This window comes from Epargyreus clarus, unplaced genomic scaffold (genome assembly GCF_041222505.1).
Source record: "Epargyreus clarus isolate Ecla_fem2 unplaced genomic scaffold, WU_Ecla_fem_2.2 ptg000027l, whole genome shotgun sequence".
NCBI lineage: Eukaryota > Metazoa > Arthropoda > Insecta > Lepidoptera > Hesperiidae > Epargyreus > Epargyreus clarus.
The window spans coordinates 10,399,253-10,417,625 of NW_027332234.1; the positions used below are offsets into that span (position 1 = coordinate 10,399,253).

Genomic DNA, 18,373 nt, shown 5'->3' on the forward strand with positions numbered 1-18,373 from the left:
TGTACATAATTATAGTTTCTTGTAAAAATATGTTTTTTACACTTGTACTTATAAGTAAATGTAAATAAATTAATATAACTTAAATCAATCATACCTCAAAATCAATGGTTGTCTGGAAGAGATCGCTATTTTAGTGATAAGACCGCCGGTTGTATCCTTAATAATTTATTATTGTTATTTATTTTATTGTGTCTTTGGTGTGCAATAAAGAATTATTGCATTGTATAAGCAAATTATAAAAGTATAACCTAACTTAACTCAACCAACTACCTACCTTTTTTATATTATAAATATAGGAGTAGCAGACGAGCATGCAGTCCACCTGATGGTAAGTGGCTACTGCCGCCCATGGACATCTGTATTCGATCCCAGATAGGATTAGATATTCCTACCTGAGGTCAGCCACAGATGCGCCGCTACCACTGAAGACTAAGCTGGAACGCCTCGGAAAAGTTTGTCTCCCTTACCACAACCTTCAAAACGGAACACAGCAGCGCCTAACACTGCTGTTATTAGGCAGACATAGGTGTTGCGGTGGTGCCGCCGGAGTCGAACCACAAAGGGTTCTACCACCTTTACCTACGATATATACCTATAGATACTCATCATCATCAACCTAGTTACTAGCTCTTATATGTATGTGTTAAACAATAATATAAATATTGTATCCACGTTTGATAGAATCAGGTAGTTACTATCAGTGATTCGTGAAGCCTGTACCCTTACCATAAGTTTTCAAAACATCCCACAATTTTACGTTACTTTTACTCAATCCAGTATTCTGTTCCGTTTCCTTCAGTAGACTGAGGAAACGTAACAATAAGTAAGTGCTCAAGTATTTTTGTCTGCCTCACATGTTCGCAAAAAAGAGAGACAAAACATAAAGCGCCATTTTGTCAATTTAGACATTTAACGTTACGTTACTAACACTATAGTTCTGATAGCGGATTGCTAGGGGCGCTGATTGGAATTTGTATGGGCAAATACGTAAACAAATACCAAAACAGTCATATTTGTCAAAACGTAAAAATTCATGGTAAGGGTACTGAGTTCCTAAACTACGGACTATAAATATTAGCGAATGTATTTTCTCTTTCAGTGGACCATTATATTCGTGTTTTGTTTTAATTGGCCATTAGAAGCAGAGAATCCCCATGTAGTCTACCTTATTTTCACTGCCGTAAGTGTAGTAGATTAATAGTAATGTAGAGATAGGTAAGCAGGAAATGGGTCTGTTTGTCTTATCGTCGATCGTTTTACATAATTTAGGTATGTTCTTGTTCTGTAATGACTACCAAATAAGTACTTGTCCTTTAAGTCCAATGAAACAGTAAAGTACCTATAATATAGAATGATGGTAAGAGTAAAGAAATTTAATTGTCAAATGCGGGTATTAACTAAAAGTGGGCGTATAAAAGGGCATCGTAGATCGTCTACTGGGTAGTTATTTTCCGATCTTTGTAAAGAACGTTACTCTGGCAATTTTGTTACTCATTTGCGTTAAATCGTGTTTCTGTTAATTTATTTTGGAAAGTTAAGGTTCTCGGGTCATAAAAAGTTGGTTTTTAAATGTTTCCTGACGATATTCCTAACAATATAATTACGATTATATGATATAAGTTTGAAACATATCTAGTACATTTTACTATCAATACAGCTGAAAACGGTTATTCACTGGACCGATATCCACAACCCATTAAAATAACTTAACAATATTTCCTGAGTTATTCGCTTGCAAAATATTATAATTAAATACCCGGAAATCCTTACGAGTAAATTAGTTTCGTGTTGAAAACAGGGTAACAGGTATTTCTCCATAAATACAGTGACCTCCAATTTACAAAAATGCCTTACAAAAGAAGTCTGATTGTAAGTATTTATGGTGTTTAAAACAGCCCATATATCAAATAACATGTATAAACATATTTAAAATTACTGTTATATACCTACCTCTTTATAATATTGAGGTAGCGATCAAGAAAGAACATGTATTACCACCTGGTACATAGCTACTGCCTCACATGGACACCTGTACATGGCCATCACATCCACCCCAAATAAGATGGTCATCGTAAGTCCGTAAGTGAAGTCCAGTACCCTTACCATGAGTTTTCAAAACATCCCACAATTTTACGTTACGTTTCCTCAATCCAATATTCTGGTCCGTTTGCTTTAGTAGACTGAGTAAACGTAACAATAAATAACTGCTCAAGTCTTTTTATCTACCTCACATGTTTGGAAAAAAGCGAGACATAACATAAAGCGTCATTTGTCAATTTTGACATTTAAAGTTATGTTACTGACACTATAGTTCTGATACAATTCGGCGCTGATTGGAAATTGTATAGGCAAATACGTAAACAAATACCAAAACAGTCATATTTGTCAAAACGTAAAAATTCATGGTAAGGGTACAGATGCCCTGAGGACTAAGTTGCAACGCTTCAGATGTCTCACCTCACCATCACTATACCATTCAAACTAGAACACAGCACCGTTGAACAGTGTACCTACACTGCTGTTAATAAGCAAAAAAAATGTGTGGCGGTGGTGTCTCTTTAGTCGAACTACAAAGGGTTCTAACACCTTCAAATTAAATTATCCCAGTAAAAACAAAACAGTTTTCCTAAAAGCAAAACAACCTTCTAACCTTCCTAAAGCAGGGTAGTATAGCAACCCTTAATCATACAACTCAATTATTTAGCTGTAAATCCAATTGAATATTCAAGATAATCTGGTTTCACGACATATACCTAACAATTACTATGAAACACACCTACATACTGTTCCTTGCGGGTAAATTGCAAAGAGAGCGATTTTTTCTCTTTTCTTGTATAAATGGTGTTCTCAATGTTTGGTGTCTGTAATTTAAGGGGCCATTATATTTTATTGGATACCCGTAATAGATCCGAAGGTGGTTATTACGAGGCGTTTTAAAAATCTGACATTTCTGTTCTTTCCAGCTTATTGGTCTGACGTCTACTTGCTCTTACGAATGATTGCGTAGTTACGGAGTACGGGGAGGTAAATACCGTTCGATTGATTGGTGTGCATTGTTGTATTTTATTGGTGACTTGTGTGTAGGTGTCGATATTTAATATAGGCACAGATAACCTACCCATATTTACATTTCGCAAAATAAGAATAAAAATAAACATTGTTACTTTTATATCTCTAGTAGAAAAGTTTAGTTTCTGAAACAATATTTTACTGCTACGGTGTAGATGCTTCTACATAGATAAAATTATTTAAAAAAAATGTACCCATAATAGTTATTTTGGTTCTTGACGTTAGCGATTTAATTTAATAATTTAAGAAATATTTTGATCAGCTGACTCGTGTATGGGCGCATTCAAGCAAACGTTTAATATTATTCCTATTAGTTTTCAATCGAATAATACTGCACATAACTGTGAAAAAATAATGCCGTCAACTATAATTGAGAACCAACACTATTACGTACATAAATAGGTACCTAAGTTATTGACATAGTAACTTCTTTATCTATCTGTAGTCTCCATAATCCATATGTACTTATCCGTAGTATATGGATACTTTCAACTATATTATGTTTTCAACTATTATATAGATGATGGTTGAAAACCAGCACTGCTATATAAATATGTACATGTACGAGTAATTAAATAATTAAGAATAAGAAGCGGGGTCGCCTAGTGGTCAAGACACTCGGCCTCTCGCTCGAGGGGTCCGAGATTCAAATCCCAGGCATGCATCTCTGATTTTTCGACTTATGTGTGTATTAGAAATTAATTATCACTTGCTTAAACGGTGAAGGAAAACATCGTGAGGAAACCTGCATACGTGAGAGATATATATAAAAAACAATCTAAATGGTATGTGAAGTCTACCAATACGCACTTGGCCAGCGCGGTGGACTATGGCCTAATCCTTCTCATTCTGAGAGGAGACCCGTGCCCAGTTGGACAGTAATGTGTTGATGATGATGATGTTGATGACGAGTAATTACAGTAGGTATCTTCCTTTTCTATTCGACAAAGTTTCACCTACATCAAGTGACTGAATTGTACATGTGTACTAGACTTGAAAGATCGGTAACGTGTTATCACGCGGAACACCTGGGGACACTAATAGCTACTTGTATGGATGTTATTGTCTCAATTCCAGTGTACCTAGAACTCTACAATGTATCGTGTGAAATATATTTTGTTAAGTTATTTATGTATGATACCGATATAATTTTTGCAGGATAATTCTGGAAAATAAACCCTACAAAGCATTAAGAGATACATAACTTACATGCTTAGGAAACTACGAGCAGTAGGTACTTACTTAATTTAAAAATACAGATTCATTTCTGTGATACAATTCAATAAACTTGTCTAGTAAAGTTTATTTAATTTAACTGAAATACTTACTTACATACAAATTTTATGTTACTATAATACAAATTCTTTGTTATTATACCTGTATCACATTTAATAAATTATTTCCATGTTTTTTTTATCAGGTGTAGGATTGAATGTATGGGGTAGAATGTGACACACGGGATCTTCATTGTCGTCTTATGTTATTTTTGTGTGGAGGTGTCATGATCGTTGTTCATATACACTATTTTATCTTGTGAGGTCATATTTTTTCCAAAGTGAGCAATAATACAAAATTGAGTCGAATAAAGCAGTGATAGCCTAATGGTTAAGAAATGAGAGCCTCTCGATCGAGGGGTCCGAGGTTCAAATCCCAGGCACGCACCTCTGATTTTCAAGTTTATGTGCGTGTTAGAAATTAATTATCACTTGCTTAAACAGTGAAGGAAAACATCGTGAGGAAACAAGCATACCTGAGAGATGATTTATAAAAAAAAAAAAAAACTTAAAGGTATGTGAATGTGAAGTCTTCCAATACGCACTTGGCCGGCGCGGTGGACTATGGCCTAATCCTTCTCATCCTGAGAGGAGACCCGTGCCCAGCAGTGGGACAGTAATGGGTTGAAGATGATGATGATGAGTCGAATAACGAACATTTCACACTTTCATAAAAGTTCATATCAACTATCTAATGATATCTTGCCACCCACGAATTGTATTGTCTTTTTTATAAAGATAGTTGGCATCTTAAATCACATATCTTGTATTTTATTTAATCGTAGGTAGGCACCTACAGGAAAATATCAATTACGTTTAATTTAAATGGTTTTACCTAGAAGGTTATACACACAGATTATACGTGTACCTATTAGATATTATTTACGCTTTCTACACTCACAGCCCCACACTAGGATTCCCTGTATCGTGGGTGCTACGGACACACACAGAGACAAATACACAAACACCCAGACCCAGAAACAGAAACCTAAATTCATCATTTAGAAATCTGTCTTGGCCGGGGATCGAACCTGGGTCCCTCTGCGCGTCAGACCGGCATGGTGACCGCTCCGCCACGCGGGTCGCCAACTACTTTACGTTATTACTACGAAGGTACTTATTAGGTAGATTTAAGAAAAGGTTAAGGTTATACGAACTCGTTAATAAAAATAATAATATAACCAGTATTTATTGTAAAATAAGCCGATTGCTTATAAAGTATTGAGGGAAAAGGAAAGTAGGTAAAGTAATCTATGTCACTCTTACAATTTCTTACAAAATGACACCTCATACGTTACAATTCGAAAAACATTTAGGTACCTTCGGCAATCGGGTATTTTTTTTATAATATAGTAGTAGCAGACGAGCATGCAGCCCACCTGATGCTAATTGGCTACTGCCGCCTATGGACATCTATAATCAACCCCAGATAGGATTAAATATTCCTACCTGAGGACGAGCACAGATGTGCTCCTACCCCGATGAGGACTAAGTTGAAACGCCTCGTAAAAGTATGTGTCTCTTACCACACCCATCAAAAAGCAAACAGGCGTGCAATCTATACCTCGTAAGGCCGTCACTACTGTTTTTCCATTAATTTAAAAATAAGAGATACCGATATCAATTATAGATGTCACTCCAAATTTCAGGTGACATACCTTTATACATTCTCCTTAGAACTAAATTGGAACGGCGCGTGAAATAATGAAACTCTTTCCAAATCACAAGTCAAACGCGAAAATTAAATTGTACTATTACAATTATGACGTTACGTAGGTAATAATGTTCTTTCGCAGAGGAATAGATAATAATATTTTCTATCATGTTATCTTCAAAATCCATACTAATCTACGTACTACGTAATTTATTTTGGCAATTGCCCTCTAATATAAAAAAAAAAACTAACCATTACAATCTACAAGTTTACCTCCAAGCCTACTAATATATCAACAACATAATCGATACGTAAAAAGTATGTCACAAATGGCCACAATATTTCACTCCAGAGCTCTATAACAATTAGCTGCGAAACTTTGTAAGTTTAAACCGCTTTATTTATACTCTCGTCTATTTTATCTTAATACTAAATAGAGGCTTACCTCTGCATTTACTGACGTAAAGGATTACGCGCGTGTCATTACCTTCATTAATATCCCTGTAGATAGATCACACGCAATATTTATTCGCATGCATTAAATAAGTCGTCCACCTGTTAATGTCCCACTGCTGGGCAAGGGTTTACTTGTAGGGCAAAAGGGGCTTAGGTAGTTTAGTCACCGCTGGCCAAGTGCGAATTCGTAGACTTCACATTTTAGTGAAGGTGTTTTCCTGATGATTTCCTTTAAAGGAAGGGTTCATAAATTTCTTAAACGCATATAACAATATTGAAAGTCAAGGTGGTAGAACCCTTTATGGTTCGACTCTGGCGGCACCACCGCCACACCTATTTCTGCCTACTAACAGCAGTGTTAGGCGCTGCTGTGTTCCATTTTGAAGGGTGTGGTAAGGGAGACATACTTTTCCGAGGTGTTCCAGCTTAGTCCTCAGGGGTAGCGGCGCATCTGTGGTTGACCTCAGGTAGGAATATCTAATCCTATCTGGGGTTGTTTACAGATGTCCAAGGGCTGCAGTAACCACATATTATAAAAAATTCAAAATTCAAAAATGTGTCTGGTATTCAAATTCTGAATAATTCAGTTGAGAGGTCGCATTTAAACCACTGAGCTATCACTACTTTTGTTATGATACAAAATAAATATTAATATGTAAATAAATTGTACAAGTTCCTACAAGTCGAACAAGCTCAAAAGCAAAAGGTCACGCATCGATCTTTACGACCGTGCTTCATTTAAACGTACCAATTAAGGGTGACTCAATAAATACAAACTAAAATAAAACACGCCACATTTAGTCCTTCAAAAGCATCGCAAAAAAAGCTGTCGTCTGATAACCGAGCCGTACCAAAAAAGTAAGCAGTATCATTAAGCACACAAAATATGTTTTCCATTTACACAGACGCTTCGAGGCGGTTATAATTTTGTATACGCTGAGTGTTTACTCAGTAAGAAGTGCTTCGGATCGGTAACACCTGCCGCGTTTTCCCACGGCCGCGTTCGGCTGTCTTCGGCTAAGCTCGGGGGCGGTCGGGTGCGCGTGGATCTACTTGCATACAAATTACGTACAAAGTGATAGATAGAGTATTGTATTGGTGCGTGCTTATCTCGTCCGTCACGCGTCATCGGTGTGGCACGACCCTAATGCCTTTGATGTACGTGCCTTCGCATACCTATTGTGAACGTTATACATAATCATAATCGACGTATTATTTTATGTGTTACCTAATTAATATTTTATTGAGGATGCCCGCTTCCTACATTTGTATTCTGAATTGTACTCTGTTTATATTTATTCTGACAGTTTTTAAAGATGGATGGAAAGATTAAATATCTCCACTTAAAGGTGGTCAATGCTACCAATCTATCACCTACTTCATGAGATGAGGAGCCCTACCTGATACTGATTACTGATGCCACTCTTCAGGGCTAAGACTCGCTTCATATGTAGGTAGGCAAGTCAGTCGGCATGCATATCTTTCTACCAAAAACTAAGAACTGCTTCACGTAGAAATAGGTGTCGCGGTGGTATCTTCCTGGTTGAACGATACTGACTCTACCAACTTCACAAACCTACAGATACTGTACTGTATAGGAGATCTTAGCTGCGGATCTCCACTTGGTTCTACCCATCCCTAGAATAAGCCATAAACTTGCGACATAAAATAAGAAACAAACACGTCCTACTTTTATTCTAAGAAAAGCAACAACCTACTCATATTTACTTCAATTAATAACAACAACTTGCCTACAAATAGAAATCCATTAAACGCATAATTAGGTACGCAACGTAAATAGAAGCCACCACTGACCTGGTAATATCATTGCCTTATTAAACGAATCCCAATTATCATACAAGCGAGCCTTCAGTTGTCATTGTGACAACGGTACCCGATAAAAAGCGCAAAGTACTGTTTATAAGGATCTCCGTTATATTGAGCAAAAAGAATTGGTCATGCATTTACGCACAGTCGACGCAAATAGTAAAAATAGTGGGAATATAAAGTATAGTTGGTTGGAACAGGACTTGGCCGGTATATAGGGTGAGCGAATTTGGACTTGACGTAAATTAAATGCAACTTTGTTGCTTATATTTGAAGGTGGTAGGACTTTTAATGGTGCCACTTCTTCCATAACGACTTTTAGCTTACAAGAGTTATACAGGTTAAAGGCACCTATATGTTATAGTTTAGAGAGTTTGATAAGGGACATTTAACTATTTGTATTCTAATTCGATCGTCGAAAGTGACACATCTATTAATAACTTAATGTTCCAACGTCCTATTGTCCCACCCAGTTAGTGATGCGTGTACGACGCGTGACGGACTGTAGGGACCAATATCGTCAAGCGAAATGCATGTTGATACTTCTATATCGTCAAACAAGCTTGATATTTGTAGAATTATTGATTAATGTCACTTTGACGTACGGCGATCTCACAAATGGGAGATTGGCGTCATCCTGACGTAAACTTAATTCGTCTCATGGGATACGTCAACAAGCGTTACGAAACGTTACGAAAATTAGGATATTTCGAATCAGTCACCTAAAAATATCGACGTAAAAGTTACCTATACGCATAAATTTCCGTCAAAAAGTCCCACCCTATATTAGTACCAAATAAGTACATTGGATAAACTGTGTTTACCGTTGTGGGTACCGGTGGACAATGGTCGCCCAGGCACTGACAAATCATTGACTTTAAGTACCGCGTGCATGTTCAGACATGTTTAATTAATTGCGTTATTAACTAGATATAATGATAGCCTTAAGTCTTATGTACTAGAGAAGATCGGAGATCTTTCTAGAATTATCTGACGTTTTAAATAGTGACGAAATTAGTTAATAGGTGCTTTATATTCAATGTGGCCGAAGTAAATATGGTACAGGGAAAAGGTGGTAGAGTCAGTATGGTTTGATTAGGGTGGTACCACTGTCACACCTATTTCTACCGTTCAGTGGAATTCAGTGGAAGGATGTGGATGCTGGCTCACTTAGGCATTACTTAAAATATAAGGTGGCATTCTTGGCCTCAGGCGTGCCAACGCATCAGCTTCAGATAGAGTCCCGCAATGTAATGTGGAGTTGGTTAAAGATATCTGTCATCTCTGGTAGATTGAAAGCTCTTAAGCTTCTTCTACGAGTATTTTGTAAAATAATATAACCAAAGTAAATTTTCCATTACCTGCACCTACTCGTATTATCCATTGTATTAATTCAATAGCCACAACATAACTTGCAAAATGGCTCGCTTAATTATGATTAATCAAAAAACAAACAAAAGCAACTTATTAATTTTACGAGAGATAACATGAAACTCAAATTAATACTAGCACACATGCAATACCGACTGGATTGTAAATAAAAATAATTAATTGCATTAATCTTAACGAGTTTTATTGGACAAAATATTTTTTGTGATAGTCACCGATAAATGACATTACGTGTTCACCGACTGTTGAGGTCCGTCATAATCTTTTTGCATTTACCTCAACGAGTGTTAATTAAAAATCAATATGACCGCAAAAACTATATACCGTGTACGGTACGGTACAGTCACGATTAAAAGGCATAAATGTAGTCGGAAATGCAAGCTTACGAATTTTTATACATTCGAATCGGGATCAAAATAAACAAACAATAAAAAATGTACCTAATTCAAAAGGTTGTGTTTCTATAACTTTTCGAATTGACCGCGAGTATTTTTTAAAAGAAAAGTATGTAAAAAAAAACTATTAAAACGACACAAAATAAAACAAAAACATTCATTTATACCTCCGCCACGATGCGAAGAGAATTCATGTAAACAAACCGATATTAGGGTCATCAAAATTTTGGTACTGTAAAAATTACTATTATCCTTGTTTTCATTTTTAATTCAACAAAAAACTTCACAATTAAATTGTATCCATTATTTCTATACCTTATTACATGCAAAGTACTCTCACAACTTTCATATTGTTGCGTATAGACAAAGATGAATAAAATATCCTTATCAGTAAGTAAGTGAAAACCCTGTAAATAAGCGTATGCCAGGTAATAAGAACTTTTGGTTACGATTTTGAAAAATCGAAACAGTCCATCAAAAAAAAAGAGTACGTAAATTTCTTTACAACCCCACTTTTACTGCTTCATTTTAAATTAGCTGCATAATAATTGCTTTATAATCCGACTATTTAAAAAACACAATTGCGTTTCGTTTTATTTAAAGTAGCAAATAATATTTTTTGAAGTGTAAGCTGACATTTTAATTTATCCACTATTTTCGTAGTATATGATTAAATTATTATTTGAAAATAATTTTATTTATACTAATGTATAATATTTTAAATATAACTTTATAATAATAGTTCATTGTTACAAATACAAAAAAAAAACATTTTGTTTACATTGACTGCTTAGCTATAACGAAACGCACTCTCCGAATTTGGTCGTGTTACAATGATGTTTACAACATGGCTGCTTACGATTACGAGTACTGTGCGTGTTAATATCTCTGTTATCCATTGTTATTTGTTTGTTAAATATTCCTGTTATAGTGTTGTTCTGTTATTTTGTTGAGTTTTTTTTTGTTTCGTTTTGTTTGTTTTGTTGTTCTTGTTATAATGAGTGATTCCCAACCGGGTCCGAGTGGCCTGCAGAAGTTTTCTTCTCCAAAGAAGAAACGAGCGAGGTGTTCACTCAGTTCCTCGGAGAAAACAGTTATATGTAACATTTATAAAACTATCGAAGAAATGTGGCCAAAAGATAGTTTTATATACAGTAAAGATGTCGCAAAAAAAACTGCAGAAACTGCCGGCGTACATTTGAGTACTGTGTACCGAATAATAAAAGAATATCGAACTCATAAACGAGTTGCGTCACCGACTCCAGCTCCTAAAAAGGGGACAATAATGGACAAATTGGACGATATGACCTTGAGTGGAATTCGTAGGAAGGTGCACATGTTATTCTTTGATAACGATCCACCAACAATTGAAAAAGTTTTAAATTTAGTGAACGAGGACGACAGCTTACCAAGCTTTAAAAGAACTACCTTTCAAAAAGTTTTAAATAAACTGAAGATTAAATATTTGAAACGGTCGAGACGAAGTGTTCTCATTGAAAAGGAAGAAATTGTGCGATGGCGCTTCTATTATCTTCAAAAAATGTTAAGGATGAGAGAACAAAGACGCAAAATTTATTATTTGGATGAGACTTGGGTTAACGAAGGTACATAAACAATTTTAACTTATTTTTTATATAGAATCAATCATTTCTGTATACTTATTGATCTTTATTTAAACAGTAACCATATAAATTATTATTAATAAGTAGAATTTAAATGTCATAATCAATATTTTATCACATCTTTGGCACACACTGTGTATAAAATTATTTATATTAAAATAATTTAAAGCAATAATATATTATTTGGTTTCAGGACATACAAAAAGTAAAATATGGCAAGACCTTTCCATTGAGTCTGCTCGACAAGCCTATCAGGAGGGACTCTCAACTGGCTTGAAAGCTCCATCGGGAAAAGGGAAGCGCTTGATAGTTGTACACATTGGTATGTTATCACCCTAATATTGTTAGCTTAAGATCACATAATTTTAGATGTGTGTTATCATGGAATTGAAAAAAGTTTTGTAAAAAAATAAACTCATGCATAGCTAATCAGGTTAACGTAAAAGTATAGTTTCTATGCCATATAGTCAATATATGATCACTAGACTGCTACATGTACTTTTCACATTTTAATATTTATCATTTTTTTATAGGTAACGAGGATGGATTTGTGGAAAATGCAGACTTAATTTTCGAAAGTAAAAAAGGTGAAGGCGACTATCATAGAGAGATGAACTCGAAGGTGTTTGAAGAGTGGTTCTCTAGAACTCTGGAAAAATTAGAACCAAACTCCATAATTGTAATGGACAATGCCCCATATCATTCTCGACGCTTGGAACGAGTTCCTTCTATGAATTGGTTAAAAAAAGACATACAAAGTTGGCTAACAGAAAAAGGTATCTCGTTCCAAGCAGAGATGATAAAAGCACAGCTTATCGACTTGGTAACACCTGAACGGGAAAAATACTCAGCATTTGTATGCGATACAATGGCGAAGCAGCACAACATTGAGGTATTAAGATTACCACCATACCATTGCGAATTAAATCCTATCGAGTTGATATGGGGCCAAGTAAAAGGCCATGTCGCAGAAAAAAACAAAACATTTAAAATAATTATTTTTTGATTTAAAAAAAATATTAAGTGAAGCAATTAAATCTATAACTTCTGCGGCATGGCAACAATGTGTCAATCATGTAATTAAAGAGGAAAAGAAAATGGCAGAACTTGGACGGCATTTCAGATAATGTAATTGACAATTTTATTATTCGAGTGACAGACAGTTCAACAAGTCCATCAAGTTCTGCCAGTGATGAAGAAGATGAATAATTTATTTATGATGGTATTCTTTCCCGTTTGATGTAATTCCCGTTTGACGTAAATTTAATGAATAATAACAACATGTCTGTAATTTTGAACAAGACTCTTACAAACTATAATAATTACAATCTGGAGTTTACTAATATCTGCATTCTCTTTATATATAAAAGTACTAACTGGACTAACCTTCGAAATTTCTTCAGGAGTCTTATTCAAAATCTATAATGGGCGGCCAAAAATCCTTAAGGATTTGTATTTTTACATGATGTATTACATACTTGTAATTTGTGCTATTTAATTTAATCATTTTAACCCGTTCATACATGTAATAATAGCTAAATAAATATGTACAAAACTCCAAGTTTTTATTTTTATTTTTAGTTACTACTAAACCAATTTCAATTTTATTTTCCAATCTACTCTGGGAGTAGAGTATTTACTAACTTACAGTCTATTTATTCTCTTAGAGTCCAAATACGAGACGTGTACATATTGCCATGGAGGATATTAAACTACCATTACTCTAAATTACATTATTTTATTCATTCTGATTAAAATAGAATATCACACAGCATAATATCTAAGAAAATTGTATAAATTCACTTAATACGCATTTAAATGCTGATTTAAAATATATCTTGCGAGATTATTCTCGAAATCTAATTAAACTCAAGGTCAAATATTTATTCACAATATTTAATTCAAACCAGACATTAGTGTATAGAATAGGATAGAAAATAACGGAAATTTTCTTTTATTTTACATAATATTATACATTAATAAATTGTGCTAATGAAAAAAGGTTATTGTTATATGGCCGTTATCGGTTGCTAAGCGACGATTGTTGGTAAACATTCTTCTTCCAATTTGGCTGGAGTATAGTCGATACCTTCCGTATCTCAGTAGATTCTTCCGTATCTAAGTAGATTTGATTGCATATAGTATTACCAGATTGGATGGAATTGTCATTTTTACATTGCATAGATAAACTTTTTTCTTTAAAAAATATTGTGGATAAATTTAGTAATGGTATTATTTTCAAGAATATTAATTACTAAAACAATCGATTGTTCCCAAGCATAATAATACTTCACCACCATCCATTAAACATTTCGATCTTCTTTCATTCTAAAAATAATGTAAACTCATTACCCCGTACGCCATTAATAAGACCATTGATAGTAAAAATGAGCCGTCTTTTTTGCGCAAACAATATCTTTTTAGACATGACTGTACGAGCGCCGTTTCCCGCTATCGAACACACCTGCTCGTTTCTCCCACGGTGTGACTCGGCGTTTGCACTTTTTTGCATTTTTGCCCCCTCTTTTGCATTTAAACCGACCACTTTCCACCATAATTTCGCAATTTTCGGACAAGCGCACCTCGTTCCTCATTTTTGACGCTCCAACGTATCGGTAAGTATTTTTGCGTGCGTATGTAAAGTTGACCACTTTTTGCGTAATGACTGTACAGTTCGATTGTGACTTGAATAATGATGATTGAGGAAATAACACTAACTAATATTGGGTCGATATCCGTTAAATAAATAAAGTTTGTTTCAGTTTGACGAAGTTTTTGGGTTTAATAATTGATTATATAAATTTGATTCACTGATATTATCACGTTACATAGATACTAAAGTTACCTAGTGCCTTAGTTACCTTATTATTATTGAAATGATAAGCGTCGTTTTATTCCGACGTAGGTAGTATTATGATAAACATTCATAATACCTTCTTGTAACGTTTTTATTTAGAGAAGAGAAGTTACATGCATGTTTTTAAATTTATATAAAAAAGTACGAACCTTAAATTCGATATTATTCTTCGCCAAAAAAAAATTAACTCAATGTTATGAAAAAGACTGACGCATAGGGTCAAGTATATTTTTGGCGGCAAAAAATCTCCACACAGGTGGTTCATTGTTATTGTTCAAATATGCATGGGTTTTGCTTTGTGTAGCAAAGGGGCATTAGGCCAAGGCCCATTTTCGGATTTGGCCACAATTTTTTACTTTAATTTTGGGTCGAAATCGGGTGAAAAAGGATTTTTTACTCTCATTGTAATTCAGGTTGAAATTAGAAGAAAAAACATTTTTTGCTCTAGTTGACTCAATGGCCTGCCTATTGAGTAGGTATGTGATTTATTAAGATAAGCTGGTAGATGTATGTGTGATTAGGTGCCTACTTTTTTGTTTATGAAAATAAATTAAAATAATTATGTCTTCATGAGTAGGTATAGGTAATACATTAAAACACCCTACTAGGAAGGTATGACGTAGATACCAACTTGGTAGATGGTTATTAAAATAGTTACCCTGGTAATTTATGCTCTGAACCTATCTTTTCTTATACCTACTCAGACGAAGCAATGTTTCACCAATGTTAGAGAAATTGTTCAAAAACTCCAAAATGAACAAAATTCGTAATAAAGAATTAGCTACATTTTCGCCGTGATGAAAATCCGTGCGTTAAAAGTCTAAAAATTCCAATTAGGTAATCAAATAAGAATGGCATGCATTTATCAGTCTAAACGTCATGCATCAATCTCAAGTTAACATAAATTCAATAGAAATTATCACAGATTTTCTTAAACCAGGTCGGAAAAGCTCTAAACGCGTAATAACATCAAACGCAGAAAACAAACAAAACTATCGTTAGAAAAAAACTATTGTAGCTATTTTAGTAACATTTAAATAAGAAATAACAATCATCAAAGATTTGTCCAAACGCGTGAGTCGGAAAAGCTCTGCACGTTTAATCACACTAAAACAAACACCCAAAGTTAACTAAACTATTATTATAAATAAACAAACAGTAGGCTCGAGCTCGATCTTAAACAAACGTCGTGTCTTTATCGCTCTAAAATTAATATCAAAGCACTAAACTTCAATAGAGATCGCAGATTTTCCCAAACGTGCTTCGGAAAAGCTCAGCACGCCTAGCGCTGTACCGCTCCGCGATTGGCGCACCGACGACCAATAGAAACGCGGCGCCCGCGCGCACGCCTACCTAAGTTCTATTTTCAAATTCAAATCGAATGCGTTCTAAATTCGGCTATTGTTTCGTCGTGACGTTTGTTTGAATTAGATATGGAGTAAGATTGAATGCGCTGTCGCTTGTAATAAAAAGAAGGTATGTTTTACTTAACAAAGTCTGTTTTGTTTTTTAATTGGGCATGCGATAAAATCATTTCTTATTATTCAAAATTTGGGTATTGATTATATATTTTTGGTTGCTTCTTCGTTATAAGTATAGATATAAGGTATGTATACCCTACGTATTAGAGCATTGGTGTGTGTATCTAAAAGAAAAATAATAGGACATAATAATTTTTTGAATTCTATTTTTCCTCACTAGATCAAAAAAAACGCTTTCTACACTCACAGCCCCAGACTAGGTGTCGTGGGTGCCATGGACACACACATAGATAAATACACAAACACCCAGAAACAGAAACAGAAATCTAAATTCAACATTTAGATATCTGTTCGGGGATCGAACCCGGGACCCTCTGCGCGACAGACCAAAAAAATTTAGGTGACGTAGCCGGATAACATAGCTTAAAGAAGGCATTCGATCTTAGTCCTCACGACCAGCAAGCCACCAACCTACCTGAAACCGACTTATTATCTATAGGAGGTAGTATCTTTTTGCCAGTAGGTAAATAAGAATACTACATGATTGTTTTTTTTAAATTAAAAATAACAAAGATTTACTTAAAATTCAAACTTTCAAGTATACCCATAGTAAGTAGGTAGCCTACTACCTTCCAGTTGTCCTCAATACAAGATTCTATTAATTAAAGCTGGATATGTAACGACGACGCGTTATCGTATCGTATCTACTATCTCGATATCGATATCAGATCGCGAATGACCCAATCAGCAAGAACAGGTACTCTCGACCTATTTGCGCTAATTTATGAGTTCCTGTGAAGTATGGTATTCTGGGCAATTAACGAACAAGTGCGGGCGGAATTGCCGTTTCAAAAATTCAAAGCGGAAAGTGTATTTGGCTGACTATAGGGCTGGTACCTTCATATACAGTCATTCATTTAGGTATTTATAAGACATGAAAGCCGAGATTCGAGATAGCTATTAAACCGCTTTGGAAAAAAAACTTCCGCCATTTACAATAACACATTATCATTTCCTTTAATTTATCGAAAAAAGTTGATCCTATACGAAAAGATTTTGCGTCAGCGATAAATGAATTACTTACGTATAACTAAGTGTTATTCAATTTTTTCATTTTGGATCTGGATAATTATTTGACTTAATAATAATATAGGAGTAGCAGAGCATGCAGTCTACTACTACGGACTACTGCCGCCCATGGACATCTATAATCAACCCCAGATAGGATTAGATATTCGTACGTGAGGTCGGCCACAGATGCGCCGCTACCCCTGAGGACTAAGCTGGAACGCCTCGGAAAAGTCTGTCTCCCTTACCACACCGTTCAAAACGGAACACAGCGGTGCCTAACACTGCTATTATGAGGCAGAAATAGGTGTGGCGATGGTGCCGCCGGAGGTTAAACCTACAAAATATATAGCTATTGGTACTTCAAGTTTTACTCAAGCTTGCTATTCCTTATTCTGGTCTTTGTTGGCAATTTCTCGACTGACGCTACTCTAAAGTCCTGATAACAGCAGTTAGGTCTGATTCGAAGAGTACGGCAAGAGCTCTCCCTTATTCCTCTCTACCATGTGACTCTAATATAAAATTTAAATACTTAGGTACTGCTAGAGTAAATCTGAAGTTTCGTAGCCCTAACAGTCGATAAGTATCGCCACTCGAATCTTAAAATACTACGTACCTACCGATGAGTTCATATTACCTTTTTTCATCGAGTATGCGAAGGTATGTAACAGTCAGTGAGGCACGCTTATCACTTTGATAAGTGGCTTATCAACATTGTAAGGGTTCGGCTACCAGCTAAGAAAGTTTGATGATGGTACTTACTTAACCACACTACCTAGAAGAATTATCAAGATGCGTTAATCAATTAAGATTTCATAGGCAAAAGTATTAAAATATCATGGCATTAAAGCGATTAAATCAATATTACCCTAAATGCTTCAATTAATAAAGAAAGTACCAGAATTATTATGGCAATACACATTTATTTGTCACATTGATTTTCAAAAGTATCATTTCAATACTGAAAAGCATTTCTCATACTACTATCGCCATCTAGTTTACAACGATAGAATTAAAGTTGTAATGTATAGCTAGATGGCGTTGTATTCGTATCGTGCTTGAGATCTTAAGGATAAATTAAATTGAAATTGTTATTTTAATATAATTCATTGAGAAACCGCTTACATATTTGTTGCATATACATTTTAGTAGGTGTTTCTGTCAAATTATTTGATTTCATACAAACGAATTTAAAACAACCGAAATTAAAATAAAACAGCGCCACCTTTTGTTGGCGCAGTAGAAATTCTTGGCTCGTGTGTTATAACTGCCACGAGCCAA

At 35.0% G+C, this 18,373-nt stretch overlaps 1 protein-coding gene across 1 annotated transcript; it reads left to right on the forward strand.

Annotated features, from left to right (window-relative positions):
* Positions 1-10,237: 10,237 nt before the first annotated feature.
* LOC140754094 (uncharacterized) lies at positions 10,238-12,692 on the forward strand. The gene is made up of 3 exons (XM_073089007.1): positions 10,238-11,668; positions 11,880-12,008; positions 12,220-12,692. Exons 1-3 carry the CDS (start codon positions 11,062-11,064, stop codon positions 12,690-12,692), a joined length of 1,209 nt encoding a protein of 402 aa, XP_072945108.1. The 5' UTR covers positions 10,238-11,061.
* The last annotated feature ends 5,681 nt before the right edge of the window (positions 12,693-18,373 follow it).